The sequence below is a fragment of the Cricetulus griseus genome, chromosome 3 (genome assembly GCF_003668045.3).
Source record: "Cricetulus griseus strain 17A/GY chromosome 3, alternate assembly CriGri-PICRH-1.0, whole genome shotgun sequence".
In the NCBI taxonomy this organism is placed as follows: Eukaryota; Metazoa; Chordata; class Mammalia; order Rodentia; family Cricetidae; genus Cricetulus; species Cricetulus griseus.
In genome coordinates this window covers 160307177-160325778 of record NC_048596.1, presented here as the reverse complement: position 1 = coordinate 160325778, position 18602 = coordinate 160307177, and the positions used below count along the sequence as shown (strand labels likewise).

The window sequence follows — 18602 nt, the reverse complement described above, 5'->3', positions numbered from 1 at the left end:
TCTCCTCCCTCTTCCTGTGCTTACCTCTGGGACATTGCTTTGGCTATGCCTTCCTGTTCCTGTACTTAGTCCTTCTCCCATACTCAACTATCCCTTGGTCCCTGCTCATCTCTTCTCCAGTTAGTAGCTCAGGCATTGTTGCATTCATTCATTCATTCATTCATTCATTCATTCATTCATACTGTCCTTGGGTGACATACTTGCTCTCTTTGCCTCAGTTTTCTCATGTCTGTCCAAGCTGTCAGGAACACCCTTCATGGGGTCGAGATAAAGTGGGGTTGCATGCTCAGAATAAGCCCTCACATGCCCTTATGACCAACAGCCAAATGCTTGCCTGGTGTCGGAGTTGGTAGCAAGTGCTTACTCGTACTGCCCTGTCCTCACTCCTGAGCATCTGGTGCCCTGTGCTTCTTCAGCTCAGCAGGGTAGCTTTCTCTGTCCAGGCCCCTAAATGAGAGGAAAGCTATGTAGGACCCCCAGTGTCCAGCCCAGCTGGTAAAGCACCTCACCCCTTCTTCCAGGGGCAACTCCAAGTACCACTATTATGGCCTGCGGATCAAAGCCAGCTCACCCCTGCTGCGGTTGATGGAGGACCAGCAGCACATGGCCATGCGAGGCCAGCCCTTCTCCCAGAAGCAGAGGTAGGTGCCTCCTGCTCTCTGACTGAGCAGGGACTGCAAAGCTGGCGCTACCGCACCACTTGACCCATCACTCACCACCCAGCCACCCTCTATCAGTCCTCCCCTGCACCCCAGCCCATCCCTTGAGAACCTAGTCCCGCACAGGTGGGCTCCCCCCCCCCAACCAGGAGGCTTATCCCTCCTCACCCCAGCTGGCCCATCTCCCCACCAGCCACCCCGCTACCCCTTCCCCTCCAGGCTCAAGCCCATCCAGAAGATGGAGGGCGTGGCCAACGGTGTTGCCGTGGGGCAGCAGAGCACAGGGCTGTCAGACATCAGCGCCCAGGTGCAGCAGTACCAGCAGTTCCTGGGTGAGAGCCAATGGGCAAGGCAGTGCAGCCTGCCCCTGGGGACTCAGGAGGGCCCATAGCGGGAGTCTGGTGGACATTCAGGCTTACTTACCTCTGTCTTCGTGGGATTGTTCTATAGCCAGAAACCTTCTCCAAGATATCCCAACCTCATTTTGGTTTTTTGTTTTTGTTTTTGTTTTTTAGACAGGGTTTTACTATATAGTCCTGGCTAGTCTGGAACTCACTATGTAGACCATGCTGGCCTCCAGCTCATAGAGATGCACTTGCCTCTGCTTCCTGGAACTGGGGTTAAAGGCGTGCGGCACTATGCCTCGCCTGCAGGTCTCACTGTATAATCAGGGCTGACCTGGAACTGATGAGCTCTCTGCCTCAGCCTCCACAGTGCTGAGGCACCAGGGTGTGCACCATCCCATTCCTTGCAGTAGCCAGTGTTTCTGTGTTTGTCACTCAATGAAGCCTGGTAACGCTGAATCCCACACCAACAGGTAATGCCTTGGATGGTCAAACAGTGGTCGGCTAACATGACAGGGGATCCCATCCCTGTTGACCTGCAGCTCTGTGTCCATGTGACTAGGATTAGTAACTGAGAGGGCAAGTGTGTACTGAGAGGGCAAGGGTATGTGTTCAGTTTCTACACACACTAAAGATGTGGAAAGGGGGAAACAAGGCCTGATGGTGACCCTGACAACTGCTAAGAGCGGTCTCAAGCCTCACAGTGACAGTGTGGCTGGGGAGTGGATGACAATGTGGGAGATGACTCTCACAGTGTGGCTCTGGTGACCCATGCTAAACCTTAGCAGCATCCCTGGGGTACTGCAGGGGCCTTTAGACACCTGCTCTCTTGGGAGGGAGGCTGCCTGTACCAAGTGTATAAGGACCAATCAGAACCAGCACTTAGCTGGTCATGACTGTCACAAGCACCTCCTGTGCTCCGTGCAGGGGGCCCTGGGGCCCTGGGCTAGTAGCTCACCTTGCTTGAGCCTCATCATTCACCACATACATGGGGATCGACACATTGGGGAGGTGATAGGTGACTTAGGACCCCAAGGCAGCGAGAGAGGTAGGCAGGTGGACACAGGGCCTCATGGTACCCCTACCCCTAGATGCCTCCAGGAGTCTCCCTGATTTTGTTGAGCTGGACCTTCAGGGTAAAGTGCTGCCTGAGGGCGTCGGCCCTGGGGATGTCAAGGCCTTCCAGGTCCTGTACCGGGAACACTGTGAGGTAGGGCAGTGAGATGGTGAGTGAGTGGGTGTGTGGTCCAACCTTGAATGCAACTGGCTTCTGCCTTGGGCAGGAAGCCGCATACTGGTCCTGCCCCATTCCCCACTGTGAAATCTTGTCCCTGCAGGCCATTGTGGATGTCATGGTAAATCTCCAGTTCACACTGGTAGAAACGCTGTGGAAGACCTTCTGGAGATATAACCTTAGCCAGCCTAATGAGGCAGCACCGCTGGCTGTGTGAGTCCCCAGAGCTTGGAAGAGAGTGATCCCTGCATGTTGAGGTTACACATGCCCTTGACTGGACATTGGGTGGGTTCCTACAGGCATGACGAGGGAGAGAAGCGGCTACCCAGGGCCAGTCTGGTGCTCCTCTCCAAGTTCCAGCCGGTGCTGCAGTGGACCAAGCACTGTGATAATGTGCTGTACCAGGGCCTGGTGGAGATCCTCATCCCTGATGTTCTGCGGCCCATCCCCAGTGAGTCCTGCTGGCTGTGCCCCTTCCCAGAAGGCACCCTGCCTACCCTGACCAGAACCTCTATCCTTCACAGGTGCCTTGACCCAAGCAATCCGGAACTTTGCCAAGAGCCTAGAGAGCTGGCTCACCCATGCCATGGTGAACATCCCTGAGGAGATGCTGAGGGTGAAGGTGAGGGGTGGACTGGGCAGCCAGGCTGTAGCATCGAGGGAAGTTTTGTCTGTATACCTGCTGTGTGCCTGTGAAAACTCTTTTCATTCAAGGCCTCAGTCAGGGTGGCACCAGGCATTGTCTTATACTGTATACCTTCCGGACCCATTTCTGAAAGGCTCCCAGGGTTTCGGCACTTAAAACATTAATTAATTTAATTAATTAATTTAGGCAGAGTCTTACTATGTAGTCCTGGCTGGCCTAGAACTCTGTTTGTAGACCAGGGTAGCCTCAAACTCACAACAGATTCACTTACCTCTGCCTCCTGAAGCACAGCAAGACTGAAGACTGTTCTGAAACAGCATATTGAATGGTGATCCACACCTGTAGCTCCATCAGTGCAAAGCCAGCTTTGGCTTCACCAGCCCAGACCAGAGACCCTGTCTGAAAACAGCAAAAACAGACAAACAAATGGAGGCTCTGTTCTTGATGAGAGTTTTTGAATGCATAAAGAAATGAAAAAATGGTACCTCATTGATGCTGTGCATCTGCCAAGATACACTTGCTCTGGCGTCTACTTTCTTTGATTATCAAAGTCCTGGAGATAGAACCCAGGGCCTCATGAATAGTAGGGACATAAGCATTTTACCAACGGGCTGCACCCCCAGCCCAGCCCAAAGCTGGGTATCTTGAGTCACCTCTCACCTAGACAGGAAGGACGGGGGAGAGCCTGTGCCTGGCAAGAATAGAAGGTACAGGAGGAAGGCCTTCAAATTGGCGAGCCTCACAGAGTCACTGGTCTATGTTATGTGCTTTTTGTTTTGTTTTGTTTTGTTTTTTCCAGACAGGGTTTCTCTGTGTAGCTTGGAGCTTGTCTTGGAACTCTGTAGACCAGGCTGGGCTAGAACTCACACAGATCTGCCTGCCTTTTGCCTCCTGAATGCTGGGATTAAAGGTGTGCACCACCACCACCCAGTGTTGTGTGCATTCTTTAAGGACTGATGGCAAAGTAGGGGTTCATGGTGATGGAACTCTTGCCCTCGTGGAGCAGGTATCCCAGGCTACTCTGAAACAGTACATAGAGCTCAGCGGTACACCCTTTGCTTAGTTTGTGCAGGGCCATGGGTTCCAGCCTCAGCACTGGAAGCGCAGGGCTTTTTGTTGTTGTCTGTCACTGAAAGTGACATGAGTTGGTGTGAAGATGCATACATGTAATCCCAGCACAAAGGATGAGACAGAAGGATCTCCACAGATCTGAGCCTGGTCCAGGATTCATAGCAAGACCCTGCCCCACGGGGGGGGGGGGGGGGGGGGCATCTCAGTGGTGGAGTGCTGGCTTAGTATGAGCATGTCAACAAATTTGATCACCATCACCACCACACACAGTAAAAAATTAGTTCCAGTTGGGGCCAGGGAGCTGGCTCAGTGCATAAAGGCGCTTGCCTCCCATGCCTGGTAATTTGAATTTCATCCCGGGACCCACGTGGTATATGGAGAGAACCGACTACCACGAGTTGGGCCATCACACAAACACAAAATAAATAGAAAATAGCCAGCAGTGGTGGCACATGCCTTTAATCCCAGTACTTGGGAGGCAGAGGCAGGCAAATCACTTGAGTTCGAAGCCAACCTGGTCCAAGATGGCCAGGAATACACAGAGAAGCCCTGTCTCTAAAAGCCTAAATAAATAAATGGATGGGTAGATGGGGGGGCGGGGGGGGGGGGAAGTCGAAGTGTGTATGCCAGCATAGGAAGTTGAGTGTTGGACCACACCAGTACTGGAGGTCCACCTGTAGTCTCTAAACAAAATCAGTAATGCACACTTAATGGTTTTTAAGGAAAGGCTTGGGTGGCCACAGGTGAGGCTGGACTAGGCGGGGTTTGTGCGGAAGCCACTAGCCAGCCTGCTGTCCTGTGCAGGTGGCGGCAGCAGGCGCCTTCGCACAGACACTGAGGCGCTATACGTCACTCAACCACTTGGCGCAGGCAGCCAGGGCTGTGCTACAGAATACCGCACAGATCAACCAGATGCTGAGTGACCTCAATCGGGTGGACTTCGCAAATGTGCAGGTGAGCGAGCATCAGTGGGGCTGGGATGGAAGGGAGCAATGAGAAGAGACGGCTGAGCGGCTGCCTGCTGCGCTCCAGGAGCAGGCCTCGTGGGTGTGCCGCTGCGAGGACCGTGTGGTGCAGCGTTTGGAGCAGGACTTCAAGGTGACGCTGCAGCAGCAGAATTCACTGGAGCAATGGGCAGCCTGGCTGGACGGCGTTGTGAGCCAGGTTCTCAAGCCCTACCAGGGTAGTTCCGGCTTCCCCAAGGCCGCCAAGCTCTTCCTCCTCAAGTGGTCCTTCTACAGGTGTGTGCCTGTATGGCGCACGGGGTAGGGGGAGGAGGGAGAGGGAGGGGGGAGGTACTGTCCAGGAGGGATGAGACCAGGGGAATCCCTTCTTACAATGGTGCTTGTGAGGAGTGGTGGGTAGGGTGAGGGAAAGGCCTTTATTAGCTCACTGGGGAAAACAGCCTGCAGGCCTGACAGTCTCTTGGTCACTGCCCCCAGCTCCATGGTAATCCGGGACCTGACCCTGCGCAGCGCTGCCAGCTTCGGCTCCTTCCACCTTATCCGGCTGCTCTATGATGAGTACATGTACTATCTGATTGAGCACCGCGTGGCCCAGGCCAAGGGCGAGACCCCAATCGCAGTCATGGGAGAGGTGTGCACCGGGAGGTACTGGAGATGTGGGTGGGCTCCGGGCACTAGAACCCGAACCTTTCCCTTTTTACTTCTTCCAGTTTGCAAACCTGACCACCTCGCTGAATCCCTTGGACCCTGACAAAGGTAGTAAAGCACGTCCTCACCTAGGACCTGGGTTCCAGGGGTAGGGACAGTTGACAGGGAGACCAGGTGTCCCTAGAAATTTCAGAGCCTTTCGTTGAGCTGGGCTGCTTCTCTGTGCTCCAGACGAGGAGGAAGAGGAGGAGGAGGAGAGTGAGGATGACCTGCCACAAGACATCTCCCTGGCCGCCGGCAGCGAGTCTCCTGCGCTGGGCCCAGAAGCCCTGGAGCCACCTGCGAAGCTGGCACGGAGCGACACACGTGGCCTCTTCGTGCAGGCCCTGCCCTCGAGCTAAGCCTAAGACATCCCTGCCCCCTCTGCCCACCCAAGCTGCCGCTGCTGTCCCTCCAGGCCAGGGACAGTCCCTCCAAGTCAGGGTCCAGTCCCTCAGCTTCTGTGGCTTCTCTGTCCCCCTTCCAGCCCACGCCAGAGCTGGAGAGGGTCCCTGTGACAGGGAAGGTTGGGGGAGCCCCCCCTCACATGGAGCCGGTACAATCATGGGCTGGGCTGGGCAGAACCGAAGCTGCAAACATTGATACAAAGACGTGCCTTAAGGAACCTGCCCAGGTGTCCCTCTCTTTCCTGCCCCAGCTCATAGCCCTGTTCCCCCACAACCCAAGGGCAGCAGGTCAGCACCTCCCCTGCGAACTGTTAACTTATTCTGCTCCCTGGCTTTGCACAGCCTGCCTGGGCAGACCCGAGCCTGGGCAGGCGCAGGTGGGTGGCACCCGGGGACCCCCCACTGTCAGCAGCAGCAGCCCCACTGCTCCCCTTTCATGGTATAAGTGCAATTAAAGCTGTGGGTGTTGCACCTTCTCCAGAGCTGGGTTCTCCTGGCCCCACAGCCCAGAGAGGGGCATATTGTGAAGGCCCCCCCCTCCCCGGCCTCCAGCTTCCAAAGAGGAGCATCCGGCTAGCTGCAGGGCCAGGTGCTCCAGACCTGAGGCCGCGCCCTGCGCCTTCTGCCCTATCAGCTTGTGACTGAAACCTGCACCCAGAGATGCTTCTCCTCGTGCCGTGCCCCCAAGTAACTATTGTGTGATTAGTGAGTGCCGCTTCAACGGGGTTTTTTTCCAACCATCATGGCCTTATCCGTTCCCGTTTTCTCAGTGTCTTCGTTCTGTGATAGATGTTTATGGAACAACAACAACAACAAAAAAGAAAATCTGGCCTATTGTATAGAAATCACTATTTTGTGTGCTCCGCGTGCTACAGCTTTTGGGATGGTCCTGCACATTCCCCATGGGGCCTCCCTTCCCAGTGGTGAAAGTATCCACGCGCGTGGTAGTTTAGTGTGCTGTTTTCTACCTTTTTGTAGTCTTTCTTAAAACAATAAATACTGCTGTGATGTTTGTCTACTGATGACTAGCAGGGTTAGGTGGGGAGTAGGGGGAAGGGATTCTATGTGGGATTCTATGTGTTGAGGACAAACAAGGGACACCAGACAGGCTCAGAAATAAAGCATTTAGTACATGAAGAACAAGGCCAGGTGGCCACAGGGTTCCCACCCCAGATGAGGGAGGCTGGAACCACTGGGCCTCCTTAAGGGGCTACACACTTGCAGCCCAGGAAAGGGCCAGAGCACAGGAAGCAGGACTGGGCTTCGCTGGGCAGGCCAGGCCTGAGGGGCTCATCCCTCTGCCCTTTCCCAACTTAAATAGGCATAAATAAAGACACATCCAGACTCTCAGGTCACCAGAGGCTGCTGCACCAGTCCCATCCCGCAACCTAACACTAGTGCCAATTGTGGCCCCTGTAGGGCCAGCCCAGGAAGGCGGTCCTTTCCCGGGCCCGCGGAGGTAGTTGGAGTCAGGGTCCAGGGCGGCCCAGCCCTCACAGCACAATCCAAGTGTACCGCTCACTGTCTGCCAGAACCTTCAGTGAGCACCCTGCAGAGAAGGACATGCAGAACCATGACCCACTTGCCTACTCCTGCAAACAACACAACCTCCATGGCCTAACTGGACCCAGAAAGTCCCACAAACAGGCTCCCTGACGATTCCTCCACCCCCTTTCCTACCCACAGTTAAAACCTCTGAGTAAGCCCCCAGGTGGAGAGCACTCAGACACCCTTGCATGTCCAGCATGGACACCCCCATAAGCATGCCCTAGGATGCAGGAGTGAGATCAGGTGTACTACCCAGCTAGGGCACTAGTGGGCAATTCCTACCTTTGTGCAGTGCCTCATTCGTCATCCTGTTCACATAGCGGCCACTGCTCTCTGGCACCAGCCATTTCATGACCATGTCCACACAGCTCTTACGGTAGGAGCTCCAGACACTGCCACTGGGGACCAGGTGAGTGAGTGAAGAGGAGCCCTTCCTGCCACCCAGCCAGGGTTCCCTAGCAACCCACTCTTACCCTGCCTCACCTGGTCTGCCCTTTGACCTCGGTTAGGTCACCCACGCTGACTGTCTCAAAGATGCCCGTGTTAAGGTCCCAGGCCACCTTTAGACTGGTGTGATAGGTCTTTGGTCTGTGACAGTGGAGGACAAGGGGGTGGGCCAGTGAGTTCCTGTACTGGCTTGTCAATGCACCAGTGGCAGGACGGGCACTCCAGATCTTGTCTGCTCACCCTTTACACCCTGCACAGAAAGGGTCTGTGGATGGCCACCATGTGTTAGCCAAGGGCCCTGCCACTCACCGGAGCTGACCTTCCTCAGTGGGGGCTGGGAAGGCCAGGAGCAGCAGGCCAATGTTGATGAGGACCTGGTTGGTTTCTGGGCAGACCTGGAAACAGGCAGTGACAGTGAAAGACAAGAGATCCTAGAGTGGGAACACCCCAGCCTCCTGCTGTGCCCTAGCCTCACCTCCAGGATAACTATGTCATAGTCACTGAAAGAGCAGAACTGGTGACCCCAGGTAGCATCATGGCGGATAACCTCATTGATGACATACTCGAAGTCCAATGTGAGCTGCTCCACTGTCAGGTACTGGCCCTGGGGACAGATGGCAGAGAGCTAGGGGTAGGTGGTGTCAACCACTCCACAGACCCTGGGTCACCCATGGCCTGCACCATGGCTACCCACCTGCATATCTGTCCGCTCTCGCATGGGCCGTAAGTTGCGGCCACGGAGATCAGTCACCACAAAGGGCAGAGAGATCTTGTCATCCTCAAATTCTGGGGAGGCAGGCAGAGGGTAGGAGCAGGCCAAGGGTCCTCCTGGGACTGCCCCATCCCAGAGCCTGTCCCAGGAAGCCCCCTCACCATCCTCAGGTTCTGTCCCTTCCCCAGACCGCAACACATAGTGCAACTTGGTGTAGTTGATGTAGCCAGGCTCTGGGGCAGACGCCCCTGAAGCAGGAGGACTGTCCCTGGGCGCCACTTCCCCACTTGGGGCTGGTGACTCTGAGGATGGGCGGCAGCGGCTGCTTGAGGGCCCCAGGCCCGAGGGCAGCCGAGCTTCTTCCAAGGTACCACCCTTGGCCTCTTTGGCCCTTCGGAAGATGTCAGCTACAAACTCCTTGGCCTTGGCAATGGCTGGTGAGGGCTCGGGGGCTCCAGAAGACCGAGCTGGGACCACCTCAAGGCCAAGGCTGGGGAAGGCAGGGACTGCCTCAGGGCTCCAAGGTCCTGGAGAGCTGGGTGGGGCTGGGGGCAAAGCTGTGTGGTCATACAGGATTTGGCAGAAACTGCTGTCACCTGCAAGAAACATGAAGGTGGGATACATCATCACAATTCAATGTTACTCTGACCTGCCTCAAAGCCTGGATTATTAGAAACCCACCTGAAGGAGCCCCAGTGTCTTTCCTGTTCTGAAAGCAGTGTGAAACCCTTGGAAAGGTATGAATTCAGAAACCATATATACTCTGAACATAAGACCAGACCTATGCAGACATACATTCATTCATTCAAGACTTTTAAAACGTATGCTGGAAACAGAACCCAGGGCCTTTCACATGCCAGGCTAGGACTCCACTGTTGAGCCACCCCCAGTCTCAAACCTCATCTTTGAACACTTATCAAGCTACTCAGAAAGGGCACAGAAGATCAAGTTGCACAAAGCTTTGCCCTTGGGTACAGTCTACATGAAGATCAGCAAGAGTCACCTAAGTGAATTCTCAGCAAGGGACCAGACCAGCACAAGCAGACAGGCCACATTTACCAGAGGAAGTGGGGGTAAACAGAGGAACCTAGCAAGCCACTAAGGAGTGCCGCACCTCTCCCTCTAAGGAGCATCATGTCCCTCAGAAAGGCTATTGTCCACGGAGTCATGGTAGGACACTTTCAGGAAAGAACATATTGAAAATGGCTTGGCATAAACTTCTGGATAAGCTGAACACCAGCTAGGGACAAAGCTAATACAAATCTCCAGGTTATGAGTCCTCAGTCCTGCTTGGGCCTCATGTGGGAGGCTCGTGTTCCAACAGGTGGCACAGCCTTGGTAAAGATTAGGTATCTCTCCCATAGTGACAGGTGTGTCCAGGGCAGGGCTGGGAGGGCTCAATCTCCGTCTGAGGATTAAGTAGCCTGTGCTTTGCTGGTCAGCTTGGTCACTTTACTCTGCCCTTCCTTCCCCTGCCTCAGGGCAGCCATTTTAATGGAAATGGTCTTGAGTACTCCCCAAAATTTATCCCAAAAGTAATGCAGAGCTATGGATCTCTCCTGTGTCTGTGTCCAGATGCATGTTGTGGCCTCTCTCTGGTGTCCCACAGGTGACTAACCTGCCCTATGCTACTACAGGGAAGGCACCAGGAGGCTCCAGCCTCCCTGATATGGACTTGAACACACACCTGAAGAACCCAGGCTTTCTCAGAGAGAGGGAGCCAGCAGGGCAGAGCTGTGGGCTCAGGCTCATGGGCCCTAACTCTACACCTGCCAGCCAGTGACATCACACCACTTCCTAATATGTCACTCTATCAAGACGTGGAGAAATGGCTTAGCAGGCAAAGGTACCTGCCACTAGATATGCAGACCTGGATTCAAACTCCCTGGAATCTACTGTAGAAGAGAATCAACTCCTGAAAGTTATCTTAACGTCCATGGCACATGCATGTGTACACACTCATGCACAGACAGAGACACACAAAATTTTTTAAGAAATAAAAAACTAAAACGTGCCAGGCATGATGGCATATGCTTTTAATCACAGAACAGGGGAGGCAGAGGCAGGTGGATCTCTGTGAGTTCAAGGCCAGCCTGGTTTACAAAGCTAGTTCCAGAACAGCGAGGGCACAGAGAAACTCTATCTCAAAATAAAAACAAATAAATAACTGTTACTTAAAAATTAAAAAGGAAAAAAGAAAAAGATACCATTAGAGCCAGGTGTGGTGACACACACCTTTAATTCCAGCACTCAGTAGGCAGAGGCAGGGATCTTTGTGAGTTTGAGGCCAGCCTGGTCTATATGGTAAGTTCCATGCCAGCCAGGGATACAGACATTGTCTAACGAAAGAGACACCATACAACTTGTATTACTAGTATTCCCTGACACCAATGATACACAGCAGGTACCACTGGCTATGGAGGGCTCCCAGCACTGCCCATTATGACACCATCAACACTGCATTAACACGGCCTCTCATTTTCACGCAATAACAAAACTGCACAAGAGTTTACTGCTTAGGACATATCCCTGTCCTCAGAGCACATTAACTGTAGTGCATCACATCTTTTTCTTGTCATGCTGAGAAGGGAACGGAGTCCTACATGTGCTCGGAGACCTCTAAGCTGAGCTACCCCAGCAGTGCTACCTGTCCTGTGTAATAAATTCTAGCCCCACTATTGCTAAAGTAGCTCTTGGGTTGACAAGCTACACTTCAAGTAGCTACAGAGCAGTCACTGAACATGTTAGTCCCTTGGAAAGTTCTAGTGCACAGTGCTGTGGGAAGGGCATGGTACACTGGCACCAGCCTCTCCAACTCCCAACCAGGTCTCCTGGTTTGCCCTGTGAAGAGAAACGGGACTACCTGGTCTGGGCCTACCTGCTGAGTGGACAGAGACAGCGCAGGCCACCAGCGAGTAGCTGGTGTTGAGCAGCACCACCTGATCCTTCTTGAGCTGGAAGGCGGGTTGGAAGGTAGGGAAGGGGTACACCACCTGGTATTTGGTGTGCAGCATGAAGCCGTGCCGCAGGCACTGTGCACTTGGGTCCCCTGCAACAAGATGCATCACAGCTCCCTTGATGCTCTGGCAGTGTCCAGCAGCCACAGACCCCTCCAGGGCCCAATGCCTCACCTGGGTGGGCACGACTGGCATCCTGGCAGGCAGCACAGCGACCCCGAGGAGGCACAGCCACAGTGCTGATGTAGATGTCACGATGGTTCTCATCACTCATCATCATCATATTCATGAGCATCCCATTGGCTGAGCGGGTGCTAGGGGTAGCACACCCTCAGCCTGAAGCCCACCAAGGGCTACCAGCCCACCCTGCCTGCCCCGCAGCCACCCTGCCTGCCCCCAGTCTCACTTGAAACCAAACACGATGACCTTGGAAGCGTCGCTAGGCCACTCACACACAGTCAGGTACAGGTCACTGTAGATCTCCTCATCCTGGAAAAGCCGCACCTGCCGGACCTGAGCAGCATGCTCAGTCAGTGTGAGGTTAAGCAGGGGCCGACCAGAAGTGTAGGATGGAAGCTCTACACCAGAACCAGGCTATAAAAGAGCTCCCCTCACAAGTGGCCCAGGAAGGCCTGAGCCAAAGAGAGCCCTGCCAGCTGGAGGGAACCTGACTGAATGTACCTCCCTGTTCCCTCTAGGTGACAAAGCCCATATGCAACAGAAACTCAAGTAATGACACCCTCCTTGGGGCAGGGGTCATGGATGAAGGCTAAAGCCACTGTGCCAACCTGTGTGAATGTAAGAAATCTGCCTGCATCCTGGCTCAGGCCAAGGGTGTCAAATGGGCTGTATATGCTCCTTGAGGCAAATGAAATTACCAGTTTGAATAAAAAACCCCAGCAACTCGACAAGGGTTCCCCCTGGCACATCTCTGCCATTTTATACACAGGGCATAGGCTGAATGATGCAGGAGCTGCTCAGATCGTGCTGTCTGAAGGGCCAGCCCAGTGCAGGGCCTCCTGAAAGGGAAGGCCTAGTCCTACCAGCTTGAGCTTGCTGTGGACGTTGAACTCCCACCAGTAGAGGTGGTATATGTAGAAGGAGAAGTCGTCATCCCCACTGCTGCTGGTGTAGGAGAGGACATAGCGGCCACACTTGGAAAATCCCAGGAAGATATGGCTGTGGGGCAGAATGGGCACAGTGGCCAGATGAGGACAAGCTCACAGCCCAACCTCCACCTCCCAGCCTGGCCTCAGCCTCACCCTGCATAGAGAAAATCCTCGTCTACGATGCTCTTGAGGGACACGCACACCCTGGGGGGCAGCTTCCGGAAAAGACGAGGAGACAGCTGCCCACTGATCTGGGGAGGAGACAGTCAGGGCTCTTCAGTCAAGTAGCCTCCCTACCTCCTTACCAGAGGCAGAAGCTGAGTGGCCTCCACAGCCCACTTGCTGGGCAGAGGAGACATCAAGGCCATGTGACCTCACAAAGCACCTTACCCCACCAAGGATCCATGCTGAACCCCAGCCCCATCACTTTGGATCCAGAGTGCTCCCAGCGTAAGCCTAACATCCTCTCCCTGTGGAAGGATCCCCTCCCTGGGCCATTTGGCTCCTTCCTAAAAGCTGACCATGAGACAGTAGAGGTTAGTGCACTCATTTGCCTGTTCACAATTAACCCACAAGAGGACCCATTTCTCTTCTTAGAATGTATTTATTGTGCAGACTACAACACACATGCAGAGCAAAGGATAATTTGCAGGAGTCTGTTATCTGCTTCACTATATGAGTCCTGGGGATCACACTCACAACTTTATCAGGCTTGATAACAAGTGCATATACGTTCACCATAGAGCCATCTCACTGGCCCCAGAGCCTAAAGCACCCAGAATTCCCAAATTGTCTCCAACCCATTATTAACCAAATCCTTAACTGCCAACTGCCAACCAACTGTCACAACCTAAAACATCACCAAGGAAGGATCTGAGGGAACTGGCAGGCATAAACTGACCACTGGGGAGCTATTTTGGCCTGCCTTCAAGAAGATAGCCATCTAGTGGGAAAAGAGCTGCATGGGAAGGGCTGGCACCTTGCCCTCGGTTCATCTCAACCCACAAAGGGAATGGTTCTGTAAGCCACGCCTTCCAGAGAGGGTATAACCCTTGCCCAGGGAGCGCCCAGGCTAAAGACAGAGCCACAGCCCTGCTGGGAAGCACCAGTTGAAAAGGTGGAGGCACGGTTTTGCCCTCACCCAGCTTCCAATTTCTGGTGCACATAGACAGTCTTGCTCCGCTGGTGCCCAATAGCACGAAGTTCACAGTCCTACCCTTCCAGGTGTCCTGACCTGACGTGTGAGACAGAGCCCTCCCTCATCAAGTGGCCCTACCCTGGAAACACTCCTCCATTCAACGAACTCCAAGATGGTCAGGGCTGGGGCAGAGAGGGAGCACTAGGCACTGGATGCCCAGAGCTGGTACGCGAGCTCTGCAAGGGGGCTGGGGGGAGGCGGCAAGCCCCAATAACGGGCAGCGCTTTGCAAAACGGGTCTCAACAAGGGTCTTCCCTTCCTCCAGATTCCTCGGGCGGCCTCTTCAGTAACCCGCCCAGCCGCCTCCATCCCCGCTCCTTCCTCCATGATCCGTCCTGGCCTCCGCCACCCAAGCCCCTTCCTCGAGGATCCGGCCCAGCCGTCTTCATCCAAGGCCCCTGTGGGTGGCCCGCCCAGCCTGCTCCATCCGACTCTCCGACCGACCTTCGCCAGCCCAGCCCCGCGCCTCGGCACCAGCCTCAACCCCGCCATCCCCTCCTCATCCCCACCGCCCGGCCCGCCCGCCCGCCGGCCCGCCCGGCCCCCCTCCCGGCCCCGCCCCCCGCCGCGCCGCGCCGCGCCGCCCTCCCTCGGCCGCCTCCCGCGTCCCCTCCTCCTCACAACCCGGCGCGCTCGCCCCAGGCTCCGAGCCTCACCTTGACCCGCTCCAGCTGCTTGAGGACGTGTTCCCGCCGCCGCCCCGCCGCCCGCTTCCCCCCGGCTCCCCCAGGGCCGCCGCCGCCGCTCCCGGCCCCGCTGTTCCGCTCCGATTTCGAGCTGGGCGCCATTTTCACCCCCTCCCTCCACTTCCGGAGCAACCGGTCCCTTAGCCCCGCCCCCTCAGCTTTTTGATTGGCCTTTTCTCTTCACGGCGGCCAGCCGATTGGTTGACAACCGGCATTCCTGGTCGCTTCCCGCTACACCTGTCTGTCAAAGCTGTCTAGGCTTTTGGTTGGTAGAGATAGTAACAGCTCCCGCCTTATTCCCGCCCTTCATTAATGATAAACCACTCAGAAAGCATTCTGGCCCTCCTCGGCAAGAAAACTTTAACAGAATAGGCGAAGATTCCTGTCAGGCGTGACGCTGACACGCCCCTAAGTGGGTTTCCGTGGAGACCACTAGCAGTCCAGGCCTGTAGGCGGGGCGATGGGAGCCCGTGGTCCACCAGGGCCAGAATCCTCTTCTCCGGGGCTCAGACTCTGGCGGGGAGGGCAGAGGCCTGAAGAGCATCTTTGGGCTGTTAAGAATGGGTCCTATTAACACATCTTCCAGACGACAGTGACAATGATGGCATCCGTCAAGTATCATGCTGGAAACAGGCATAAAATGAGCTCTCTTGAAGACATGGCCCTTGTGTTCCAAGGCTGCTAGCTGCTCTTGTGCAGTAGCCGAGAGGGTTTATTGAGAAGCCAACTAACAGAACAGGTCATAAACAAGGGAGTCAGTGTGCATCCTTGGATTCCAGGTATGGTAGAAAGGCAGGGGAAAGCAGTTTCATGCACTGTAGGAGGATGAATATTCCAGCAAAGACAAAGGCTTCTGGGGAGTTTCAAGACTGCAGCTAAACCGCAGTGATGCATTGATTAATGATGAGGACACGTGCTGAGATACTGTCATTAGGTGATTTCATCTTGGTGCCAAGACCAGAGTGCTCACTAACAGCCCTCCAGCACGAGGAACCAATGTACCCTGCATGTGCAGACACGCCCTCGGCGGAATAATAAACTAATGGGGCCAGAGCAGGACTACCAGGAGGGAAAAGATGAGCAAGGAGACAGCGTATGTGTGTATGGATGATGTATGCATGATTGTGTGTTCTTATGTGTGCATGTGTGCGTTACTGGTGAGTGTATGCAAAGACCAGAGGTCAACATTGTTCTGTCATCCTCCACCCTAATTTGGGGTGGGAATTTTTTCTTCTCACAGTAGAGTCTTGGCTGGCCTGCAGCTTGCTATGTAGATGAGTTGGCCTTAAACTCAAGACAGATAAACTGAGTCTGTACTGAGACTGGAACTTGTGGTTTCAGCTAGAAGACAAGATCCACCCAAGGATGCTAAAATTGGGAACAAAACTTTAAGGAGGAGCCGGGAGGTGCACACCTTTACACAGAGAAACCCTGTCTCTAAAAACAAACAAGCCGGGCGTTGGTGGCGCACGCCTTTAATCCCAGCACTCGGGAGGCAGAGGCAGGCAGATCTCTGAGTTGGAGGCCAGCCTGGTCACCAGAGTGAGCAAGTGCCAGGATAGGCTCCAGAGCTACACAGAGAAACCCTGTCTCGAAAAAACAAAAAAAAAAAAAAAAAAAGAAGAAGGAAAAACAAACACAAACAAAAGAAAACTTTAAGGAGGAATCTGGCTTTGCTGACCCTCCTTATTCATCCCTGGAGCATCTACTGCAGACACTCCTCCCTCAAGGAGGCATTAGTGTCTTTACAGCAAGACAAGGGAAGCTAAGCATGGTGCTGCCTACCTAGAGAGGCAGAGGCAAGCAGGTCTCTGAGGTATAGGCCAGCCTGGTCTACAGAGAGAGTTCCAGGCCTACCAGGGTTATATAGTGAGACCTTGTCTCTAAATAAATAAATAAATGAATGAAGAAACAAACAAATAAAAGAGAAGTAACTGGGGAAGTAGAAACCTGGTCTGGCAGAAAGCTCCTTACCCAAGAGGCCAAGGGCAAAGTCATCAGCTGTGAGCCAAGTTGCTGTCATGGACACATGACAGGTCTGAGGAAAAACACCTCTCCTTTTTTTTCTTTCTTATTATTTTTGCTACTCTGTGTGTGTGTGTGTGTGTGTGTGTGTGTGTGCCTGCGCGCACGCGAGAACATCATGGCACGCTTGTGGAGGTCAGAAGGTAACATTCATGAATTCATTCTCTCCTACTTTAGATTCCTGGGTCTCTGTTTGTTTGTGATTATTTTTTTAAAGCAGGGTCCCTCTACGTAGCTCTGGCTGTCCTGGAACTCACTATGTAGACCAGGCTGGCCTCAAACTCAGAGATCCCCCTTTCTCTACCTCCCACGTGCTGGGAGTAAAGGCGTTTGCCACCATACCCCACTGATTCCTAGTATTGAATTCACTTGTTAGGATTGTATGAGAAACCACCCCTCCCCCATCTTTTTTTTGATCGTCTCACTATGTAGCATTGGCTGCTCTGAAACTTTCTATGTATACCAGGTTGGCCTTGAACTCATAGAGATTCAACTGTCTCTGCCTCCCAAATGCTGGGATCAAAGGCATGCCTCACCGTGCCCATGCCCCTTTTCTGTCTTTTTTTGAGAAATGGTCTTACTGTATAATGCTGGCTTTCAACTCTGGGCCTCTCAGGAAATGGGTCTCTGAGTTTGAGGTCAGCCTGGTCTATAGAGTGAGTTCCAGGACAGCTACACAGAGCTACACAGAGAAACCCTGTGTCAAAAAAAAAGAAAGAAAGAAAGGAAGGAAGGAAGGAAGGAAGGAAGGAAGGAAGGAAAAAGAAAAAAGAAAAGAAAAGAAAGAAAGAAAAGAAAAATTCAGATCTAGGTGACAGCAGCTGCTAGGCAAGTGTTAACCTTTGAGTATGCGTGTGATTCCCCAGAACCCATGTCGGGAAAGGCCTGGCACGGTTTACAATCGTGGCACTGGAAAAGCAAAGGCCACATCCGATCTCAAAAAGGGGGGTAGGCTCAGTAGGTAATGGTACCTGCTGCTAACTATGATGACCTGAGTTCATCTCCAAAATGCACATGGTAGAACAAATGAACTGACTCCTAGACGTTGTCCTCTGGTCTCTATAGATGCCCCATCATAGGATATGCCTGCCCATACACATATGCATATACATATAAAGAAATAAATCTAATTTTAAAAACCTAAACATTGGACTTCCAGGGTGTCAAGGATTTGAAACTGAGTAAAACTATGTAGATTGTCATCAAGCTAATGAGACTATTCTGTGTGGGATCCTGGACCAGAGAAAGGACATAAGAGGAGAAACTGGTAAAATTTAAACATAGTCTATGGCTCCATGAATGTGGTCCCATGGTTGCCAACAATGCTCTGGATGTGGTAAAGGCTCCATGGTTGTATAAGATGCTGACAGGGTACACTGGGTGACTGTGCAGACTTGCCACAATAGTGGCCAGCTTGAACTGACCACTGTATCTGCCGCTGAGTGCCCCATCTTTCCTGCACAGCTCCCCAGCAAACCTCCTTAGACAGCTGTTAGTGTGTGGGTCCTGCTCAGGGATAAGTCTAGGTCTTTTATTTTAATAACCATGTGTGCTCTATCCAGGAGGAAGTCACGTTTGCTCTGATGATTTATACACCCATCTTTCTAACTCAAACGGTCAAGGTCTGTAGGAGACACCTAGATCTTTGTGCCCACAGACATGCCCTAGAAGAACCTGGAAGGTTAAGCACACCGGGTTCTTCCTTTAAGAGAAGGAATTAAAAACTTGTTATCTATCCAGAAGGCTGGAAGGAACTTGCTTTCCAGCCTGGTGACCTTTGCACAGTCTGTGTGGCTTGAGACTTTTCAGACTGGAGCCTCCTCCAGACCCTTCTCATAACCTTAATTTTCTCAGTCTATATGGAAGGTGGCACATTTTACAAAGAAATTTGATGTAGTCACGTTGGT

At 53.3% G+C, this 18602-nt stretch overlaps 2 protein-coding genes across 8 annotated transcripts in view; one reads left to right on the top strand and one right to left on the bottom strand.

The window, feature by feature from the left end:
- Rfx1 (regulatory factor X1) overlaps positions 1-7035 on the top strand; it is a 30627-nt gene extending 23592 nt beyond the window's left edge. For 4 of the 5 annotated variants that reach the window (XM_027406195.2, XM_027406196.2, XM_027406197.2 and 1 more), the window contains 11 exons: positions 522-641; positions 879-991; positions 2095-2213; positions 2341-2450; positions 2537-2688; positions 2762-2859; positions 4759-4908; positions 4987-5195; positions 5397-5550; positions 5630-5675; positions 5799-7035. In XM_027406195.2, the coding sequence (XP_027261996.1) occupies positions 522-641; positions 879-991; positions 2095-2213; positions 2341-2450; positions 2537-2688; positions 2762-2859; positions 4759-4908; positions 4987-5195; positions 5397-5550; positions 5630-5675; positions 5799-5968 (1441 nt within the window). In that variant the 3' untranslated portion in view covers positions 5969-7035. The remainder of the gene's footprint in view (positions 1-521; positions 642-878; positions 992-2094; positions 2214-2340; positions 2451-2536; positions 2689-2761; positions 2860-4758; positions 4909-4986; positions 5196-5396; positions 5551-5629; positions 5676-5798) is intronic. The other variant, XM_035442556.1, reaches the window with a different exon arrangement.
- An 88-nt stretch (positions 7036-7123) lies between these two features.
- Dcaf15 (DDB1 and CUL4 associated factor 15) lies at positions 7124-14793 on the bottom strand. 3 transcript variants are annotated; one of them, XM_027406199.2, is made up of 13 exons: positions 14641-14793; positions 12940-13037; positions 12721-12856; positions 12084-12190; positions 11852-11991; positions 11599-11769; positions 8882-9316; positions 8703-8794; positions 8484-8612; positions 8318-8403; positions 8045-8149; positions 7844-7959; positions 7124-7562 (listed from the first exon to the last, which is right to left on the bottom strand). In XM_027406199.2, exons 1-13 carry the CDS (start codon positions 14770-14772, stop codon positions 7507-7509), a joined length of 1803 nt encoding a protein of 600 aa, XP_027262000.1. In that variant the 5' UTR covers positions 14773-14793; the 3' UTR covers positions 7124-7506. The 3 variants fall into 3 exon arrangements, 2 of the variants coding, with proteins under 2 accessions (XP_027262000.1, XP_035298449.1); XM_035442558.1 differs by lacking the exon at positions 14641-14793 and adding an exon at positions 14429-14479; XR_003483457.2 differs by lacking the exons at positions 7124-7562; positions 7844-7959 and having other exon boundaries at positions 8249-8403.
- Between the last annotated feature and the right edge of the window lie 3809 nt (positions 14794-18602).

Coding starts and splice junctions, on each gene's coding strand:
- Dcaf15 (XM_027406199.2), bottom strand. CDS start 14,772: ATGGCGCCCAGCTCGAAATCGGAGCGGAACAGCGGGGCCGGGAGCGGC. Junction 11,992..12,083: donor GTCATCGTGTTTGGTTTCAA/GTGAGACTGGGG, acceptor TGCTACCCCTAG/CACCCGCTCAGCCAATGGGA. Junction 8,150..8,317: donor ACTGAGGAAGGTCAGCTCCG/GTGAGTGGCAGG, acceptor CCACTGTCACAG/ACCAAAGACCTATCACACCA.